The 18,926-nt window shown below is 33.4% G+C and overlaps 1 protein-coding gene across 3 annotated transcripts in view; it reads left to right on the top strand.

Moving 5' to 3' along the window:
* Positions 1-18,926, top strand: part of Gbe1 (1,4-alpha-glucan branching enzyme 1) — a 248,599-nt gene that overhangs the window by 210,188 nt on the left and 19,485 nt on the right. For all 3 annotated transcript variants that reach the window (XM_063224755.1, XM_063224754.1, XM_063224756.1), the window contains exons 13-14: positions 5,125-5,309; positions 6,835-6,967. In XM_063224755.1, coding sequence (XP_063080825.1) covers positions 5,125-5,309; positions 6,835-6,967 — 318 coding nt within the window. The remainder of the gene's footprint in view (positions 1-5,124; positions 5,310-6,834; positions 6,968-18,926) is intronic.

The raw sequence follows: 18,926 nt of genomic DNA, 5'->3' as shown, positions 1-18,926 counted from the left end.
AATATAATGTGTGTATTTTCAACAATATTTTCATAACCGATTTTGTAATTTGTACCTATATCTTCAAATAATTAGACATGCTAAAATGGGAGATTTCAGCATGTATTATACTTATTCAGTGTATATTGGATAAACAACAAATTTCCAAAGGTATAACACTGATTATTTTTAAGTAATATTGAAGTATAAGAAAAAGAAAAATGTCTAACGAGGTGATTTGTTGAATAAGAATTCATTATATGCACATGGTAGAGTACAGTCATATAGAAATATACTTTTTGACATATAATATGACATTAATATTCTCAGTGAGTATATGAATCTATCTTTATTGAAAAGCACGTTGTAAAAAGATAGATACTAGCTAAAGAAATGGAATGGATATAGGTATATATATGAAAGATATGTATGTATGCCTATAGCTAAATATAGGTATTAGTGAAAATAAATATTTACCAAACAGAAAAAAATTCTTTTGTAAGGTTTCAGATTATAATACAAGCACCTAATTGTGGTTTTAAAAATGATATGTTAGTATATTTATTGCATAATAAATATTTTAAAAATTGTAGTAGGCATCATTTATTATATAGATGTATATATCTTTTACTATTCTACAAATTTTTGTCTTACCTCATTTAGTCTTAACAACCTTTATTTTTTAGTTTTATCAGGCTACTGTAACAAACAACCATAAGATAAGTAGCTTAAACCACAATTATTTTTCATAATCTGCAGCCTAGAAAGTCCAGCATTAAGGTATTGGCAGGTATGCTGTCTGGTGAGGATTTTTTTTCTGATTCTTAAATGGTTGTCATTGTGCGGTTTCTTTCAGGGCAGCAGGAATAAGAAAACCACGTGCATCTGTGTTGTGATGGCTTTACCCTCACCATCCCATCACTTCCCCATGAATGCCTTCACATTAGGACTTTGGGTTTCAACATATAAATTTGAGGATGATACAAACTTCAGTCCATCATATTTATTTATGCAGCACATTATAAAACTGTGACTTTCCATACCGGAATGTTAGAAATAAGTGATAATGTAATTGCACGTTGTAATTTTTACTTAATGGTTTTGGTGAACCATCTGAGCCTGAATCATGTGTGTTGCATGTATGCATTTCTGGAAGATAGGCATTTATCTTTAAATCAGATTATAGGCTGGTTTAATAACCCTTCTAATAGTTTGGGTCAAACTGACCATTGAGCTCTATCCTAATGAAAACTACACTGGCAAGGCAAGATACTAAGTGCAAGCAAAACTATCTGGTGAAAAAAAATTGTTATTTTCAGCTCAATAATCCACTGCAGGCAGTTGTAAAGATGGCTAACAGCAGGGGCTGTGACCTTCATTCATATTTTCAAGAAGGCTGGGGAAACAGTACTAGAAAATGGTGAGGTCATCAGGTCTGGGAATGTTCCCGTTTGAGTAAAGTTCTCCTTTAAGAAGGTACAGAAAATGTTACTTTCAAATGAAATTTAAGTGTCCACGAGTTACAACATGAATAGCTCTTGAGAGTGTGTTTCCAAGGATTGGAAGCATAAACATGAGCATATGAAGGTTCCATGAGAGTGGAGGAAAGATACCTAACTTAGTAATCTGATTCAGTCTATCAATGTGAATCTGAACAAAATTGTTTTCATAATCAATTTCTGTCCTTGAAGTTTTAAAATAGTAAATAATGCAAAATGTATTAATACATGGCTTTAGGATATGTGATTGTATTATTAGAAATATGAATGAATTCCCTACTGTAGCATTGTATTTTTTTTTAAATAAGGCAATAAGGGAAAAAGACCTAAATAGCTATCATCTGAATTTCTCCTGGTGACTTGCATATCTTCTGGAGACAAAAAATGGCCAGACTGCAGCTCAAGAAGATGGCAGCCAAAAATTTTAACTTTAACATCTACTGCCTTCTAGGTCATTCTTCCACATCAGGAATGAGTGAAAATGTGTAACATATGAACTCTCAAACATTGAGAACATATAGCTGCCCGATCCTGTCTTAAGCATCTCACTTAAATTACCTCACCATGAATCTCAAAAGAACTTCGTGAAACCTATTGTCCTATCTTGTAGATGACAAAACCGAGCATTGGAGGTTTTATATTGCCTAAAATCATGTTTCTCTTAAGTGACCTCATCCTAACTTAAGCTTGGCTCTGGATGATTTGGAAATGTATATTCATGAGTATCACATTGGGTAACTATTCTTACTTAGACATAAAGAACTTTTAAATCTCTACATTTGTATTTTTTAGGGTGAGTATGTTAACCCACTTACTTTCAGAATATTACGAGGAAGTTTGTAAAGTTATAGATTCCAGCCCAAAAGTCTCCAACAGAATTAATGAATAAGCGTTAATGGAGATAAACATTTTTAACAGATCTAGTGAAATACAGTGTTATACATTGAGAATATAATTCTACCCCACCTTTTTCCTACTGTAGCTGGTTCTGATCTTCATTATGGTTTTGGGGGGGTTTTGTTTTATGTTGCTTGTTGGTGGCATTTGATGCCACTTCTGATGTCTCCTTTACTCTGCTAACCATTATGCCTCAGTCTCCCCTCACAGCTCTTCCTTCTGGGTGAAGTTCCTTGGGCTGCTGCCTGTGGCCATTGCTCCTGGTGGCTACAATTATCTTCACTTATCATGGTTTTACAAATTATTCTTGCTCTCACCTGCAATTCTCTCATGAATTTCAGTAGCTTATTTTCATCACTCTTACCTTGAATCCATGAATGCCTGTAAATCCTTCAGGTCCTAAACTTAGCATTCCTAAAATTGAACTCATTTTCTTTTCACCCAAACTTTCTCTGTCACCATTTTCCACAGTTCATGTTGTCGTTATTCAGTGTCCTAAACCTCAAACTTCAAAACTGCATCCAGACATCCTTTCTTCTCTCCCTCCAATCAGTCATCAAATCTTGTTACGTACATCTTAGAAATGCCATTTGATTCTATATTTTTCCTCATTCCTACTGTACCTCGTGCTTTAAATTCTATGCAAATCATGCTTGTGCTTTAAATTCTATGCAAATTTATGTACACTTCATGTCTCACAATATCCAGTTCTTTTTCTACAGTGTACCAGATATTTTAATAATTATCACATTTGAATTTTTTGGTTCCCTACTCCCTTACAATAGAAGGTCTACAGTTTATAAAGTTCATTTTAATCTCATCTGTTTATCTAAGCTCTTCTCACCACCAATCCTATTTTGTGGTCAATCCAAACTCTTTTCTGTCTCTCAGAGTGCAACAATGACAATATCTACCTCATAGAGTTATTGAGGATGGAAAAAATTAATTCATGTGACAGGCTTACAATAATGCCTAGCACCTAATGCCTAGACACTAAACATTTGTTGCTTTTTCTTCTGGGGTTATATGATTTGACCTCTGTCTAGGTAGAACACTAAAAGAATTGTCATTAATACTGGTTTTAACCAATTAATACAGTCTTTTCCCTGTAGAAGGTGTGAATCTACTTGTAGGTTAATATAATTTATCAACCTAATTAAATTTCTAATCTCTGGTAAGTTGTCCACTACTTGAAATCTCACTAGTATTCAGGTTGATACTTTGACATATACTTGTGCTTTAATGGTCAGTAAAGAATATACTGGTTACAATTCTGAAGGTACATCATTGTGTCAGTTGAATAATTGATGGAACAAGAAATACCTTAGGCAGAACTACGAGCTTATGTGTTCAGGCTCTAGACCTTGGCAGGACTCTTTAAGTGGAGCAGAAAAAATTGACTTGTATCAATTTAAAGCACCCAAAAATAAATGTAGGCTCACAGAGTCTAAAATCTGTACCTCTTCGGTAATGCTGTGGATACTATTTAGACCAAAATGTTAATGTTTAGAAAAATGGTAGGTACTTTAATTTTTATGAAACTTCTACATAACTATCTATTTGGATGTTATTTTCTAACTTGATGCTATGCTCCTGAAAAATTAAATGTAAATTTCAGGGTTTCCTAGCCAAGTTCACTATTTAAGGCAACTATATGGTAATTACTTTTGAATTATATTCTAGTTTATTAATCTTTATCTATTGGAATACTAATGTGCTAGTTTCTTTGAAGTAGGATATACTCATTAGTACCTCTTCACTCATCAAGAGAAATGTGTGGCCTAGAAAATTGCAGCATTCAAGTAATATGTGAAAATAAATTTTAAAAATTTAACTTTTGCAGGAAAATAACTTTACATGAGAAATCCAAATTAGGATAACAGAGCCAATCTAAGTTCGATTATTACAATAAAGATTATATTCACTATAGTTTTATTTTTAAAGTTTATTGGGTTTCTGGACTTTATTATTAACTAGAGAAATAATATTTAAATGAATTCCCAACCAGATTTTTTCCATCTGTATACTCAGATGAGTATGTGCAGCACACATGCAGATGTACTTGAAATTAAAGATACATATTTAATGGTGATGAGTACATCTGAAAAGAAATAGGGAAAATTAGTAATTATGATAAGATTTCTGTAATGCCTGAAATTGGTAACATGCTTGCCTAATGTGATGTGGTGGGAAAAACTTCAGATTTTAATCAGAAGTAAATTTTAATGGTAGCATCTCCACTTAGTATTGTCTATGTGAGGATGAGCAAATCCCTTAGTTTGCCAGAGCTGTGAATTTTTCATCTGTGTAAGGACTGTAATAGATATTTCCTCTGAGGATCAAAAAACAACATACATACAAAGCTCTTAGAAATTGTAAGGCATTGTACGGATTTCAGAGATTATATAGGTAGAGACTTCAGAAATTCCTCAGAATCTAGATTATTTCAGAGATGAAATCATCGTGGCAGGCATAATTCTCATTCAGTTTGTACAAGAGAAACCTGAGGTATCCAACAAGAAATGAGTTTCCAGGCTAAAGTTGGGGCTATGGCTTTATTATCCAAATGTGGTACTCTCTATACTACAACATGCTTTTTGAATCAGGCGTATATATCATTCACAGGGTAAAACTATAATAAATTTTAGTACAAGCTGATTAGAGAAAACATTTAAAAGCATGTACCTATGGAGTTATCTTAATTACAAGCAATAATATTAATAGCTAATGTTTACCCTTTTTAATGCAGGTAATGAATTTGGGCATCCCGAATGGTTAGACTTCCCAAGAAAAGGGAACAACGAGAGTTACCATTATGCCAGAAGGCAGTTTCATTTAGCTGATGATGACCTTCTTCGATATAAACACCTAAGTAACTTTGACAGGGATATGAATAGATTGGAAGAAAGATGTGGTTGGCTATCAGCTCCTCAGGTAAGCTCTTTACTCTAAATGTGATGTTTTAGTCACCAATGTTGTACATGCTTAGAATGGCAATGGATTTGAATCCATATGCAGATCTTCTAAACAGCACTTTGTTACTCAGTGTGTAGTGCCTGTAACGTACTTCAGGTTGTCAAAACATGTCACTGAAGTCTCTCCAGCACATAATGAATATCTTCAACATAGTGCCTCACTTGCTTGTCTGGTTAGTCTGTTTGTTGTTTAAATTTAGTAATTTTCAATTCATTTGGTTAAAATAAATGGCAAAAGCACGACATGGAACTCTTTTTGGAAACTGCTGTGGAAACATCTTAATTGTTTTGACTACTTTTCCTTATGTAACCATGCTGTCATAAAGAAACCACCTTGACAACATAAATTTCTCTATTCCTTTTTTTCCATTCTTTACTGGTCTCTAACTTGTCATTTCAATAGATGTCGTTATACCTGTGTGCTGTTTTGTATTTTTCATGAGCCTGACTCTCCTCTGGAATTAAAGTCTCAGTTTTCAATAAGTTTTAGAAAATGTAATTAACAGGCGCAAATTCTGTACAGGCTTTTTTTTTTCTTGCAAAAATTAGCATATAGTATGTGTTAGTTATAATCCATTTACTTTACATTGGTGCTGTTTGAAATGACTGTTGATGTGTTTTTACTGCAGTATCTATGATTCTTGCTTTTAATGGCAAAGCAAAGGTACTTATACATTCAGTAAGATTGGCTACATGACACAAATGCCCTAATCACATTTATTAGTAATGCTATTTCTGGAAGACAGAGCAAAATGATGCTCCTTTTCAGTAGGAACAATGTTGAATACCAAAAGGCACACTGTTTACTCTGAGCTTTAGTTCACATTTCTAAATTACCAAGAGTGGTGCTGCTGATATGCATGACAATAAGTCCTCTCAAAGCTGGCAGCAGGGAGTTAGGGTGGTGCTGGAAACCAAAGCCTGGCATAGCCAACTGTAAATATATGATGGATAAAATATAGGTATCTGCAGGGGCTACTTTTCAGACCTTTTCCTTTTCTTGAAGGAAAACAAAACTGAACATATAATAGCCATTGAATAAAATTATAGGATGTATAGGATAAGTGAAATTTCAGAAACTAAGTATAATATAAAATTTTGAAAAGTAACTTTATGAATCACATTAAGCTGGGGACCAAATCAAAAGCCTTAAACTTCACTTATAAAGAGAATTAATATCTATGGACAAATGCTTTTCATGGTACTAAGTTTTTACTTGATTCCTAAACTACATTAACCCTTTGTTTGTGCTTTGAGGCTGGCAAGTGGCTAGTGAGATTTTTTATATTCAGTAAGTACATTTTGACACACTTGTTGACATAGAATTTGATATGAAAATGTTTAAAAAATATGAAGTGAATTTGCAGGTCTGGATTACTAACTAATAAGATTATTCAGGAAGACAACATGATTTTTTGTAAATAATTTACTTGTGGTGGCATTTAGGGGTTATTTAAATGTAACATATGAGTTAATTTTTACAGGCCTATGTGAGTGAAAAACATGAAGACAATAAGATCATCACTTTTGAGAGAGCAAATCTGCTTTTTATTTTCAACTTTCATCCAAGCAAGAGCTTCACTGATTACAGAGTTGGAACAGCATTGCCAGGAAAATATCCTTTTCATTGTCAATGAATGTCTGTCAGAATTCTTTTTCTTATGTCAGAGTAAAAAACTAGCACAGTTCTTGTAACACTACCTTTAAATTTCTTCATCTGAGAAATGAGGTACTTGAAATAATTAACTGATCAATCTTTGCTTTTTCATCAGCTATACTGAATTATTCCTGAGCTTTGTCTGATTCTATAAAAGTATAACTCTATTTATTTTCAATAACTTTAATTCTAGTAAGAAATGCAAGAGACAACTGTGATTTTTTATGAAAATATTTTCTAAATTGACTCTAAGAGTTTTCACCTTTCTGCTTCTTCACTGAGGGAAAAATAGTCTGTAAAGCTAGCTTGCTTTTCTATCCTTCTCAAACACTAAGTATTGTAAAGATGGGAATTTTCCTAACAGATACACTACACTTATCTAGCATTTGAAATGGTGAAGAAGATACATATCATCATGGTATGTCTGGAAATTGTAATAAGGAAAATGTATTTTAAAGACATTATGACTGTTACTTCGTCCCATGTTAAGCAAAACAAATAAGACAAAACATAACAAAAAAGTTATAGATTCATAACCTATCATCAAATCAACAGGAAAATAATTTGCTTTTCTTCTAAAGCTCTGATCATGGTTAACACCTGCCAAAGATGCCTGGCACCAACATAAAGTCCTAGGTGGTGACTGTAACTACAGTAAGAGGAACCTGCTGGTCACCTGGCTGAATGAAAAGGGAAAATGTCTTTCTCATGAAATAAAGTTCAAAGTTAGAGTGACCCAGTAATGTGACACTATCAACTTTACTGCTTCATTTTTTCTGCCTTTCAACTCTCAGGATATGGGCAGTGTCCAAATGGTGCCCCCTTTTGTAGCTGTAATGCTAGAATTAAGTATTTCAGCCTTCAGACTCAACAGAAGACTATTTTATTTTTTTGTTGCTTTTCAACAATGAAGTAACTTTTCTGCTATCACCTAAAGCCATCAGCGATAGTAAGGTTGGAGAGAGATGGTTCCCTGCTTTTTTCCAACATCAGAACATTTTGGAGAGGATGTTGAAATTGTGACAGATGCCCAATTGTGCCCACTTAACCAGAGAGTACTTTATGTTACTTTTTTCTTTTGTATGTAAAGAAATCAGTATGATGTAGTTACCTGCACTAAAAGACATGAAAATACTGGACATGTAGCAACTCATAAATGACTCTCCTTGTCTCAAAATTGACACTAGTGGAATTCTTCTAGATCAAATCCTCTGTATCTGAGGATGTACTAAATCAGTCTAGAATATATTTACAGATTATTTGGTATTTTTATTGCAGTCTTGGTTGGCACCTTTGCTGCACTGTCCTTAATTTTAAATGGGGGGGATGATATGTATAAAACTAAACAATGAAGTAGAGCACAATACATTAAATGGGAAGGGGAAAAATATGTCACATGTGAGAAAAGAAAAAAAAAAGTAGAATAAGATATTAAAGAAAAGACTTATAGGCCTGAACCTTGGGAAATGAGTAATATTATAGTAGAAAAAATCAGAAGGTCATTCCAGCAGTTGGAAACCATGGAGTGCCCTTAGATAATGGGCAGTATAATGGATTAATTAAAGAAAGATGACCATAAAAAGAAGTATTAAAAGATAAAGTTAATAGAGATCAAATAATAGAAGATTTTCATGCTATATTAATTAGTTTAAGCTTTTTATGGTTTTATAGTGAGTTGCTGAAGGTTTTTGAAGTAGGGAGCTACTTCATAAGAATGTATGCATTAGGAAAATTTCTCATGTATCAGAGTGTAGGAGAACTGTCATGAAAAGGGAGATGGAAAGTACAGATATTAATTATGAGAAATTGAAGTGCACCTGAAAGATAATTAGGGCATGAACTAAAGTAATAGCTCTGGGATAGAAAAAGGTATATGGAGCACTTTTCTGTAGTGAAGGAATTCATCAACTTATGGGACACGGACAGTAGATGAGCAACTGTGAGGATTTTCTGTGAACAAGGAGAAGGATGATAGCAGAGTGGTCCTGAGGATGGTGAAACAAGAAGCAAACAGTTGAGGGAACATAAAATATTGCAATTTAAGATTATCAAAAAGTAGAAATATATAGGGTGATGTTTAAAGTCACATCTCAAGCTCTCATGATCTATCTCAAATCTGTTAACTTTGATTAGCAAATACTATTAAATGAAAGCACCTAATAAAATAGCATATTTATTGAGTAGATGTCCCCAAAAGTTAGTTTGTATTTATTGCTAGAGAATTGTACTATTTATGAACACTTGGTTTGATAAACTGGACATTGAGTCTTCTAAAATTTGATGATCTTGTTCAACATCTTCAAATTACACAGAGATGATCTATTTTTGTAAATATTAAACTGGGTGTCATAGCACACATATATAATTCCAGTACTTTGAGAGACTGAAGCAGAAGAATCACAAACTCAAGCCTATAGGAGACAACCTAGAAAGCCTTTATCTCAAAAAGTAAAAAAGAGCTGAGAATGTAATTTAGTGCAAAAGTCCCAAGTAAAGTCTCTCATACCATACAAGCATACATATATGCATACATACATGATGACCTTATATTAGTGACCTCTTTCAAAGTTGTAGTCACATAAGTTGCAATGTTTGTCAGTTTTACTGACACAGACACTTTGGACAATGGTGCCATCTCTATAGAAAGTGTAGTTAAAATCTCATTCATTTACTGAATCTTCAAGAGAGTTAATGGGGAATATTATTGGCACGTTTCCTGTATTTTCCACTATAAATTTATGCCCAGTTTGCTTTTATTCATTTCTACTACCTATGTCATGCACATTTTTCTGTCAATAAGCAACAACTAATACATGTATGTTACTACTTCATCTAAAGAAATTTATATTCCAACAAATCTCTTTGAATTCATAAAAAGTATTCAAGACTGACTGACTGGATATCTAATCAGATATTTTTATTACAATATGAACTTTAGGGGGGCAGCAGTAGAGGAGAGCATTTCCAAAGTACCTTACACCACGTTTTTTACTTACACATATGTTAATAGCAATAGGACTTCCTAATTCCAAGATTTAAATAAAATCTGGGTTTTACTCATTATTCTACCCTTACAGTTCAGTTCATGTGTCCATCTAGATAGTGCTTCACAGATAAGTAGGTAACTGCTAATTGGAATGCTTTCCGATTCTAAGGTACTCACTAGATAACAAGATAAACAGTGAAGATTTTTTAAAAGTTTTAATGCGTGAGTTCTATACACTGGGGACAGTACCTGTTCTACTTGCTGGATATTCCAATCAGAAAAGACACTGTACCTCTCCTGCATCCTTCTACTGCCGTACCAAACACCTCTAGTTCTTAAAATAGCTTCTCATGGTGTTTTCCAAAGTTATAATATTGTAGCTCTCATCTAAATGTGCCCAGCATTGCTCCTGTTCCTCCTCCTCTGAGCCACTGTAACCAAGATCATGATATTCCAAGGGAGGCTCTGGCAAGTAGGACACAGGATGCCCCATCATCTTCCTGTGCCTAGAGCTTACTCTTTTATTAGTAGAGTTCAAGTAAATTAGCTGAAGCAGGAGCCACCATATTTTCTACTTGCGCTGTATCTATACTCAAATGCAAACCATGAATTTTCTTTATGTCTTACTATGACTTGACTCTTTTTGTTTATTCAGTTAGTTTTAACATAAACTTTCAAATTTACATTGAACATGAAGAAGTATAATCAGTATTAACTTTTGCCTTCTATTTATAAAGAGGATAAAAATGATAAAAGTATTAAAAATACAAATGGTTCTGTTTCTGATCTGTTGGGGCTATACATGTTCTATAAACACCAGATAGACCTCTTCTTAATTTCTTCTTCTTCTGAACTTACCTTTAAGATGCTTTTTTAAAAAATTATTATGCTTAACCTTTTTTAACCATCCCTTTATGTTGTTTGTTTATATATATATATATATATATATATATATATATATATATTATTTTTAAACTACATTTTAGTGCAGTGTTATGGTATGTGTCTGGATGCCCCTCCAAAGCCTCATGCTTTCATGGAGGGATGGGCCTTTGGAAGGCAGCTGAAGCTGGAGTTTGTGATTAGTTCATTGTCTAGTGCTGGGATTGGCCCTGGGGCAGGCAGCCTGCATAGAATATAAGAGAAGAAAAGAAGTTTGCTCCTCCTTTTGCCCTTTTTGCTCTTGTTGCTTTTGGTATCTGCTCTGCCATGAGCTGTTGTCCCTCTGCCGTGAGCAACTGTGTCTCGGAGCCAACTGATTATGGACTGAAACTTCCACAAACTGTGAGCTAAATAAACCTTTCTTTTCTTAATTTATTTTTTTGGTACTGGGGATCGAACAGACTTTGTGCTTACCAGGCAGGCTCTTATGCCGCTGAGCCAAATCCCCAGCCCTCTTTTCTTAATTTTGAGCATTAGCTATTTTGTCCTAGCACCAAGACAAAAAGTCACCTACAGTCAGCTTTATAAATTGTTTTTAGATACAGACAGTTTAATAAATAGGATATTAGTGATGTACTTTTTGACTTTAACAAAGTCTTCTATGCTTTTGATATATCTAACTGCTAAACAAGTAAACTGAGTACAGATTTTCACTGTAAAGAACCCACAGTGAAAAAAAATAGATGTATTCATCCAATAAAGAAATTTATCAAATTTTTAATTCCCTGGAAAGAAGGATTTGGTGCCAGGAAAAATTTGAAGTTTCTAAAGAAGTCATTTGAACTTCTTCTGTCACTATGAAATATAAAGTGGCTATGGGTAACATTTCTGAATTCTTGAGCAGTTCCATTTTTTGAACCTGTGTATCTTGCATATCAAATAGCAAGGCATCAACTTTCACTCACAGCTGTGGAGAACTGATGGTGGCTGTCTTCTCTAGAAACTGTTGTAAAGGGAGCTATTTTGGGGGTTAATGCAGGCAAGGTAGAAGGAACACTCTAAGGATGCTTTTAACTATCTCTTCAAACTAAGATGATATATTTGGAAAACTGAGAAGCAAGTCTAACTTGCATCAGTGAGGTTTTGAACATGTTCAGCATGGTGAGAGCTAAAGGGGACAGTATTGTTTCTGTAAAGAACCCTTAGCTTCATCCCAGGAAAATAACAAAAATAGAGCAAAGTAAAACATCCTTTGCCTATATGCTTTCCTGGATTTGTTCTTTTAGCTGCAAATCTTCAGTGTAATGAAGATCACCAGTGCTCTTTAATGCAGTAGATAACAATGTGGGTACTGCAGCTGCAACCTAAATGTGCTTGGTAAATAGGCAGGTTTCACATTTCGTGTTCAGGAATACAGAATACAGTCTCCTGATGTGCGATATTTGCTTATGATTTCACATTGTTTAGTGGTGAAAAAACATAATGCCCTTTATATTATTGGAATCATTATTGTGTTTCTGTACTTACAGTTCTTCACCTAGAACATTATTAAATCAGGACTGAATTAAAATGAAAACCGCTAAGCCCCCAAGGAAAAACTGCTCTTTCTAATCCATTTCAAATAATAAAAATGATGATGGCACATTTTAAGTGCTGTGAGAGAGAATGTGGGCATAATGGTACCTCTTTTGTGGGCCTTCTGTTTGCTGTGTTTATTAAGAACAGGTATTTAATTTAATATTCCTGGCCACACTAGAAGGTAAGTTGATTAGTCTCATGGAACCGAACAGGAGAGAGAGGCCGTATGTAACTGAGTATTTTGCTCCAGCAAAAAGCTGGTGAAGTTCAAGCAATAGAATTCCAGGTGCTTGTTCTTTCTGCTATACTACAGAGCATTGTTCTGTCTGTTCATGGGCCTGTACGTGTGGTTGGGTGTGGTAGCAATGGTGATACTACTGGGAATGATTTATTTCTGTAATGCTCAGAATGATCTTGGTGCAGTTCTCAGGAAGTAGGTCACCTTAGAAAATTGTACACAAATTCAAAGCACAGATAAGCTTCCCTCTTGTCATCTAAACCCTCAGGAGTTCTTTATTACCCTACACAAACTTGTTCCTAGGAATTCTTCCTTGTCATCTCTGTTAGCATCCTGCATAAAGAAAGAAAACAATTTTAAACATTAAAACATGCATAGTTAGTTAATATTTCTGTATTCTAGAGTGAATTATAAATGGGTTACAATTCTATGTTCAGAGCTAAACCTTAATGGAGCACATAAGCTTAAGTTTACTATATAATATTCAGTATAACATTAAAAAGTCACAGCTTATTTATAAGGTTATGTGACTTGGTGTTTGTACATGAATATGGTTCTGAGAGTATAAACAGCAGAACCATCCCATTTTTAAAAGTAATTCTCAGCATACTGTTGGGCTGGGGGTGAGCAGAATAGTATAATAGTAGCCCCCTTCCCAAATGCTATTTCAAACTGCCAGAGTAGTGAGATACTAAGAGGAGTGATTGCAGATGTGGGAAGAATATGTGATCCAGGCCAAAAATATTTAAAGGAACAGATGTGTAAATAGTTGTATTTAATCCCATACCTTGGAAATATTTTCATTAAACTACTGAAAGATGTGCTTTTTAAAATGTAAATTCAGACGCTGATATTTGCAACCTGCATAGAGTTTCTAGTGAGCAAATAAGGTCACTTGAATGATTCACTGGCATGTGATTGCTGAAGGCGGAGAAGTTGCTGTGAGTTGCCTGATTTAGAGAAGCTTTTGAAGTGTGGTTATATAACTCTATATTAGAATCAGAATATGTACTTTTTGAAGCAAATGAAAACAAGGAACTTAATTTATGATTAGCTAAGTTCTTGTCCTGTCAATATTATATAATACTTTAAAGATTGGTTTCTGGATGAAAGAAACAGAGTAGGCTTAACTTTCTAATTTTCCAGGAAATAGATGTTTTGGTTAAAAATAAGTACAAGGCTTTTTGTGAAAGATCTACACTGTGACTTTGAATGGATGCAAACATTTTTCTTAAATGTGAATGTGTGTGTCTTTATGTTTTAATTTCATAATTTTTTTCTGTAAACAAGACACATAATCCTAACAATTTTGTATTTAATATGTATCCTTTTATTCTGTACATCAAAATTGAAATATATATTAACCCATTGCCTAGGTTCGTATACCTTAATTCAAGATGCTAAATTAATTTTAAAAATTGCTTAGGTGTCCTTTAGATTAGTTTTCATTGTTTAATACTTTCTAACACTGTTATTTTTTAATGATAATAACAGAGAGAAAACCCTCCTTCCCCCAGTGTAAGGAGTCCATGATTTATCATCATTCTAATAATTTGAAATGTATCACAAGGCCAAAAAATACAGAATTAAAATATCATAACTACTATAACCATTTTAGATTAGCTTAATATGTATTCATAAGCTTATAGGTAGAATGAATAATAAGCAAGCCCTCACTGTGAGCAAATATTTTTAGGTTTTTTTCTTGACTTTTTCCTTTTTGATTGGGAGGAGGGAGTTTGCTTTGTTTAATAGACATTAGGGTGCTATGAAATATTCATGTATAACTTTTTTTTAACTTTTGTGGTTCTTAGCTCAATTGTATGATGGTCTTCTGAATGTCAGACCAAAATTTAGAAACTGATCCCACAATAGCTTAATAAAGGTTTTCTTTTCCTATTTCTTGTCTCCCTTATAGAAAAAGAAGTGAGAACTGTTATTATATCCTTTAAAAATAGTGTACACTTACCCAGTAATAGCATATCTAATGGAGGCAGAATGTTTTTGCACAAGGGGATCATTTTTACCAATATGAAAGAACTCATATTTTAATTGACATCATGGTAAATAGTAAGGCTGAGCATTTTATCTGCATATTGGAAATTTTATCTTTATGTAAAATTAGATACTTGCCACATAAAGCTGAATTTTTAATAGACTGATGCATATATGGATGAGAATCGATAGAGGAAAATTGATGGCAGGAATGGGTGGAATGAATACATGGAATGTACCTGGTAGAGAAAGAACTCTGAATTTGTTTAAAATTAAGTAAAAGCTGAATATATAGTTCAGTGGTAGGACACTTGCCTAGCATGTGCATACTGCAGTTAGGTTCCATGCCTAGCACTGCAAAAATTATTCAATCCACCAGACAACCACAAATGTTACTACAGTGAATTGTACCTTCTTTAATGCAGTCATTTAAGTAAATGATACAAAAGAAACATTGATCATTGATAACTATCAATGAAATGTACTGTAATCTGGTATAATGGAAAATTTATGTAGTAGGTTCTACTTTCAATTATAATACTTGATGCATAAACCTTTATAATTATAATAAGATCTGCCATCTTTTACAAACTCATATCCTGCCCTCTATAAACACTTTACATCACTTAACATATTCCTTTCCTTGTGTATGCTCATTACAAATACTGAAGAAGGCAATCTGTAGTACATGTAGCGCTGTGATAGTTATCATACTAACATTTTCTTTTAAAGTTGTCCTAAATTTATCTTTTCAAAGTAGAAAAATATCTTCTGCTTTGAAAAGTAAATTGTAACTACCACATTTAATACCTAAAGCTAATTTGGTTGGCTTTGATTTTTTGAAACAGGGTGCCACTGTGAAATTTAGGCCGGTATTTCACTCACTGTATAGTGAGGCTGGCCTCAAATTCAGCAATCTTCCCATGTGCCTCTACACCTGGCTTGCTCTCTCTCTCTCTCTCTCTCTCTCTCTCTCTCTCTCTCTCTCTCTCTCTCTGTCTCTCTGTCTCTCTCTCTCTCTCTCTCTCTCTCTCTCTATATATATATATATATATATATATATATATGTATTCTATACATATAAATTTTTAATAAATAGGGCAATCTGTGTCTAAAAATTTTCAGAATAGGTGCTAATTCATATTTTCTTTGTGGATCTCAGTAGAAATAACCCTCTCTTTTATTAATGTATTATCTCTTGTCTGCCATGAAGCTATTTAACTCTTCTTTCTGTGAGATTTGTTTTTAGGACATTATCTGTTAAGCTTTCTAATTTAGAATCCCATCAGATCAAACCAAATGATCAGCATTTTATTTAGATATGAAAAAATGGTAACCAAGTACCCTAGAAAGATTCTTAAGATTAAAGCAGTAAATATTTAACTACTGGCTTACTGCAGTGATTTAAGGGCTCACTCTTCAGCATATTTGGGCACTCCAACTAAAAAAGAGTTTCTGTTTTTCTAGAGAAAAGTGGAAAATATAGAGGCATGAGCAAATATGTATATGGAAATATTGACTTCAGTTGTAACCATATATAAGAAACAACTCTAATTCTCTAAATATTATACTCCATTTAATGATAGGACAATGACCAATGAATTCCTATTAATAAAAATTAATTTGCTGAATTAATTACAATTTTATAACTATATGGCAGTAATTATTGAATAAGCAGTTTAGTCATTATTCAGTAAATTAATTAATACATAATGAAGTTCAATTATATTACCTTTAATTAGCAGTAAGATGTATTTTATATCAGAAACATTAAGTAAAACAGAAAATTGGTTTGCTTGTGTATAAAATTACAAGCATTACTATGAATTTTTGCCCCATGAGCTCTTTATTATCTAGGGAGATAGCTTTCACTTTCCAATCTTCATAACCAATAGCTAAAAAAGAAATAAATTGTCAGCACACCTTGATTTGCTGGTAGCTTTCTTTTCTGATTCTGAAAGGTTGTTTTCCACAGTTTTATATTCTGAAAGTTTAGATATCTTCTTTGGCCAGAAATAGTAGGTATTTCCTTCTCTTACATTTGTAAAGACAAAAATTTGCTCTTAATTGCTCGAATAAGGACTAAAAAATTTACTAAAAGTGTTGTGCATTTTTGATGTTTTTATCCGTACATCACCTACACGTTAAATAGTTGTCATATGAAGTGTGTACGAACAGCTTAGCCACAGTGTCATGGTACTATGCGCTCAGCAAGTATTAGCTGCAATGGTGAACTCTACTGTCTAAATATTTTTCTTAGTAATAAAATAAAATAGATGAATGAAAAGAAGTAGATACTGTTCCTTGCCCACTTTCTCATCATCTGATTCATGTCCTGTTCTCCAGTTCACTACCTCACTTTGGTTCCATTTAGTCCTTTCACAATACTGGGGTTAAACATCTCCTTTTCCCAGCTGAGAAGGCTTCTCTGGTACCATTTTCCCCTTCTTTCCCTTATTCGCCTTTTCTTATGTGCCACAGCACTTGTTTCATTTTCTTTCTTTTCCACTAGTTCTTTATGTTACCTTTTCCTTGGATCCAAACCCAAGCTTTCTCTTTCCTTTGTGCTTTGCCTTGAAAAACTCACCTGTTCTAATAGCTTCAACTCTTTACTCTGCAAATATTCTCTAAATAATCACCCCCTCCAAACCTGACATTTGCCCCATTCACCAAGGAGTGTGCCATTCTGTGATGTTTAATGAAATTAGAAAATATGGCAGTTTGAAATTTGAAACTTAGAGGAACTATAGTGTTGACATATTTCATCACATTCAAGTCAAACCCTGAGCATCACTGGCAGGTGTCATTCCAAATAGTAGATTCTTGTGTAGAATAAATGTGATGATGTTATCATTTTATATTTCATATTGTATTATCTTAACAAAAATTAATGAAAAATATGCAGTTTTGGGTCATCCTGGATTTAAATAATTGGACTAATAAGTGGTTAAGCCGAATTGCTTGAGTCAGGAAATAAGCTTTTTTAAAGACATTGATTCAAAGTTAGTATCAAAAATTTGCATAGCATTTTACAGTGTACAAATGTTTTTGTTTACATTGACCTATCTGACCCTCAAATCATCTCAGTCATATTCGTCAGGCAAGTATTTTTAATTTACATTTACATGTGAAGAGCAGAAAGATATAATTTTCACAACATCATATTACTGGTAAGTGACTGAATGTAATTTAAATTTAGTTTCTCAAAATTTAAATATTGTTTTACATTTGGACACCAGATAACTCATTTAGTTGTTGCCCTGTAGAAATGTCATTAATGTTTATGAAACGTTTCTCTGATTGTGATCATAGTTTCATTTGTTTTCTATACTACTGTTTCTGAAAATTAATAGTGCCTCAGACAAAATATTATTTTCTGTAGTGCTTTACTGTTTTCAGTTCTAACCCTAAAAACACAGAGATTTTTTCCCAGCTTTAGTGGAACATAAATGATAAATAGAAATTGTATATATTTAAGATATGTAATGTGATGTTTTGATTTACAAATGCATTCTGAAATGGTTACTGTGATTAGCTGATTAACATATCCACCTGAAATATTTACTCTGTGTGTGTGTGTGTGTGTGTGTGTGTGTGTGTGTGTGTGTGCATGTGTGGTGAAAACACTAAAGAACAACACTTTTAGTAAATTTCAAGTGTCTATTTTTATTAACAGTGGTGGTACATTAGCTCTCCAGAACTTACTCATTTTTATAACTGGAAGTTTGCATATTTGACCTAAAACGCCCAATTTTCCCTACCTCTCACCACTACCCCCCCAGCTTGTGACAATCTCTGTTTAACATTTTGTCTTGATATTTGATTTGTTTAGTTTCTTCTACATATAATTGGCATCATATATTATTTGTTTCTTTGACTTATTTCACTTAATATAATATCCCCTGGGTGTATGTATACATGTTATTGTTTGTATTTCCTTACTGTTCTCATCAAAATCTGTTGTATATAAATACTGTCTTATTATCCATTCATCCACTTTGGGGTATTTATTTCAGATAGTGTTGCAGATAATGTCACAGCAAACATAAGAGTACAAATAACTCTTCAAAATGCTAGTTGCTTTTTTTTTTTTTTCAAATATGTACCCAGAAGTAGAATGTTAGATCATAAGATGGATGTTTTCCTTTACTTCTTTATGGTTATTTCACACCATTTTCCATGTAGGCTACACTAATTTATTTTCCCACCAACAGTGTGCAGTAGTTCAGTTTGCGTCACA

The sequence above is a fragment of the Cavia porcellus genome, unplaced genomic scaffold, assembly GCF_034190915.1.
Source record: "Cavia porcellus strain 051 isolate PalLab524CR breed Dunkin Hartley unplaced genomic scaffold, mCavPor4.1 scaffold_15, whole genome shotgun sequence".
NCBI lineage: Eukaryota > Metazoa > Chordata > Mammalia > Rodentia > Caviidae > Cavia > Cavia porcellus.
This window is presented reverse-complemented; position numbering and strand designations above follow the sequence as displayed.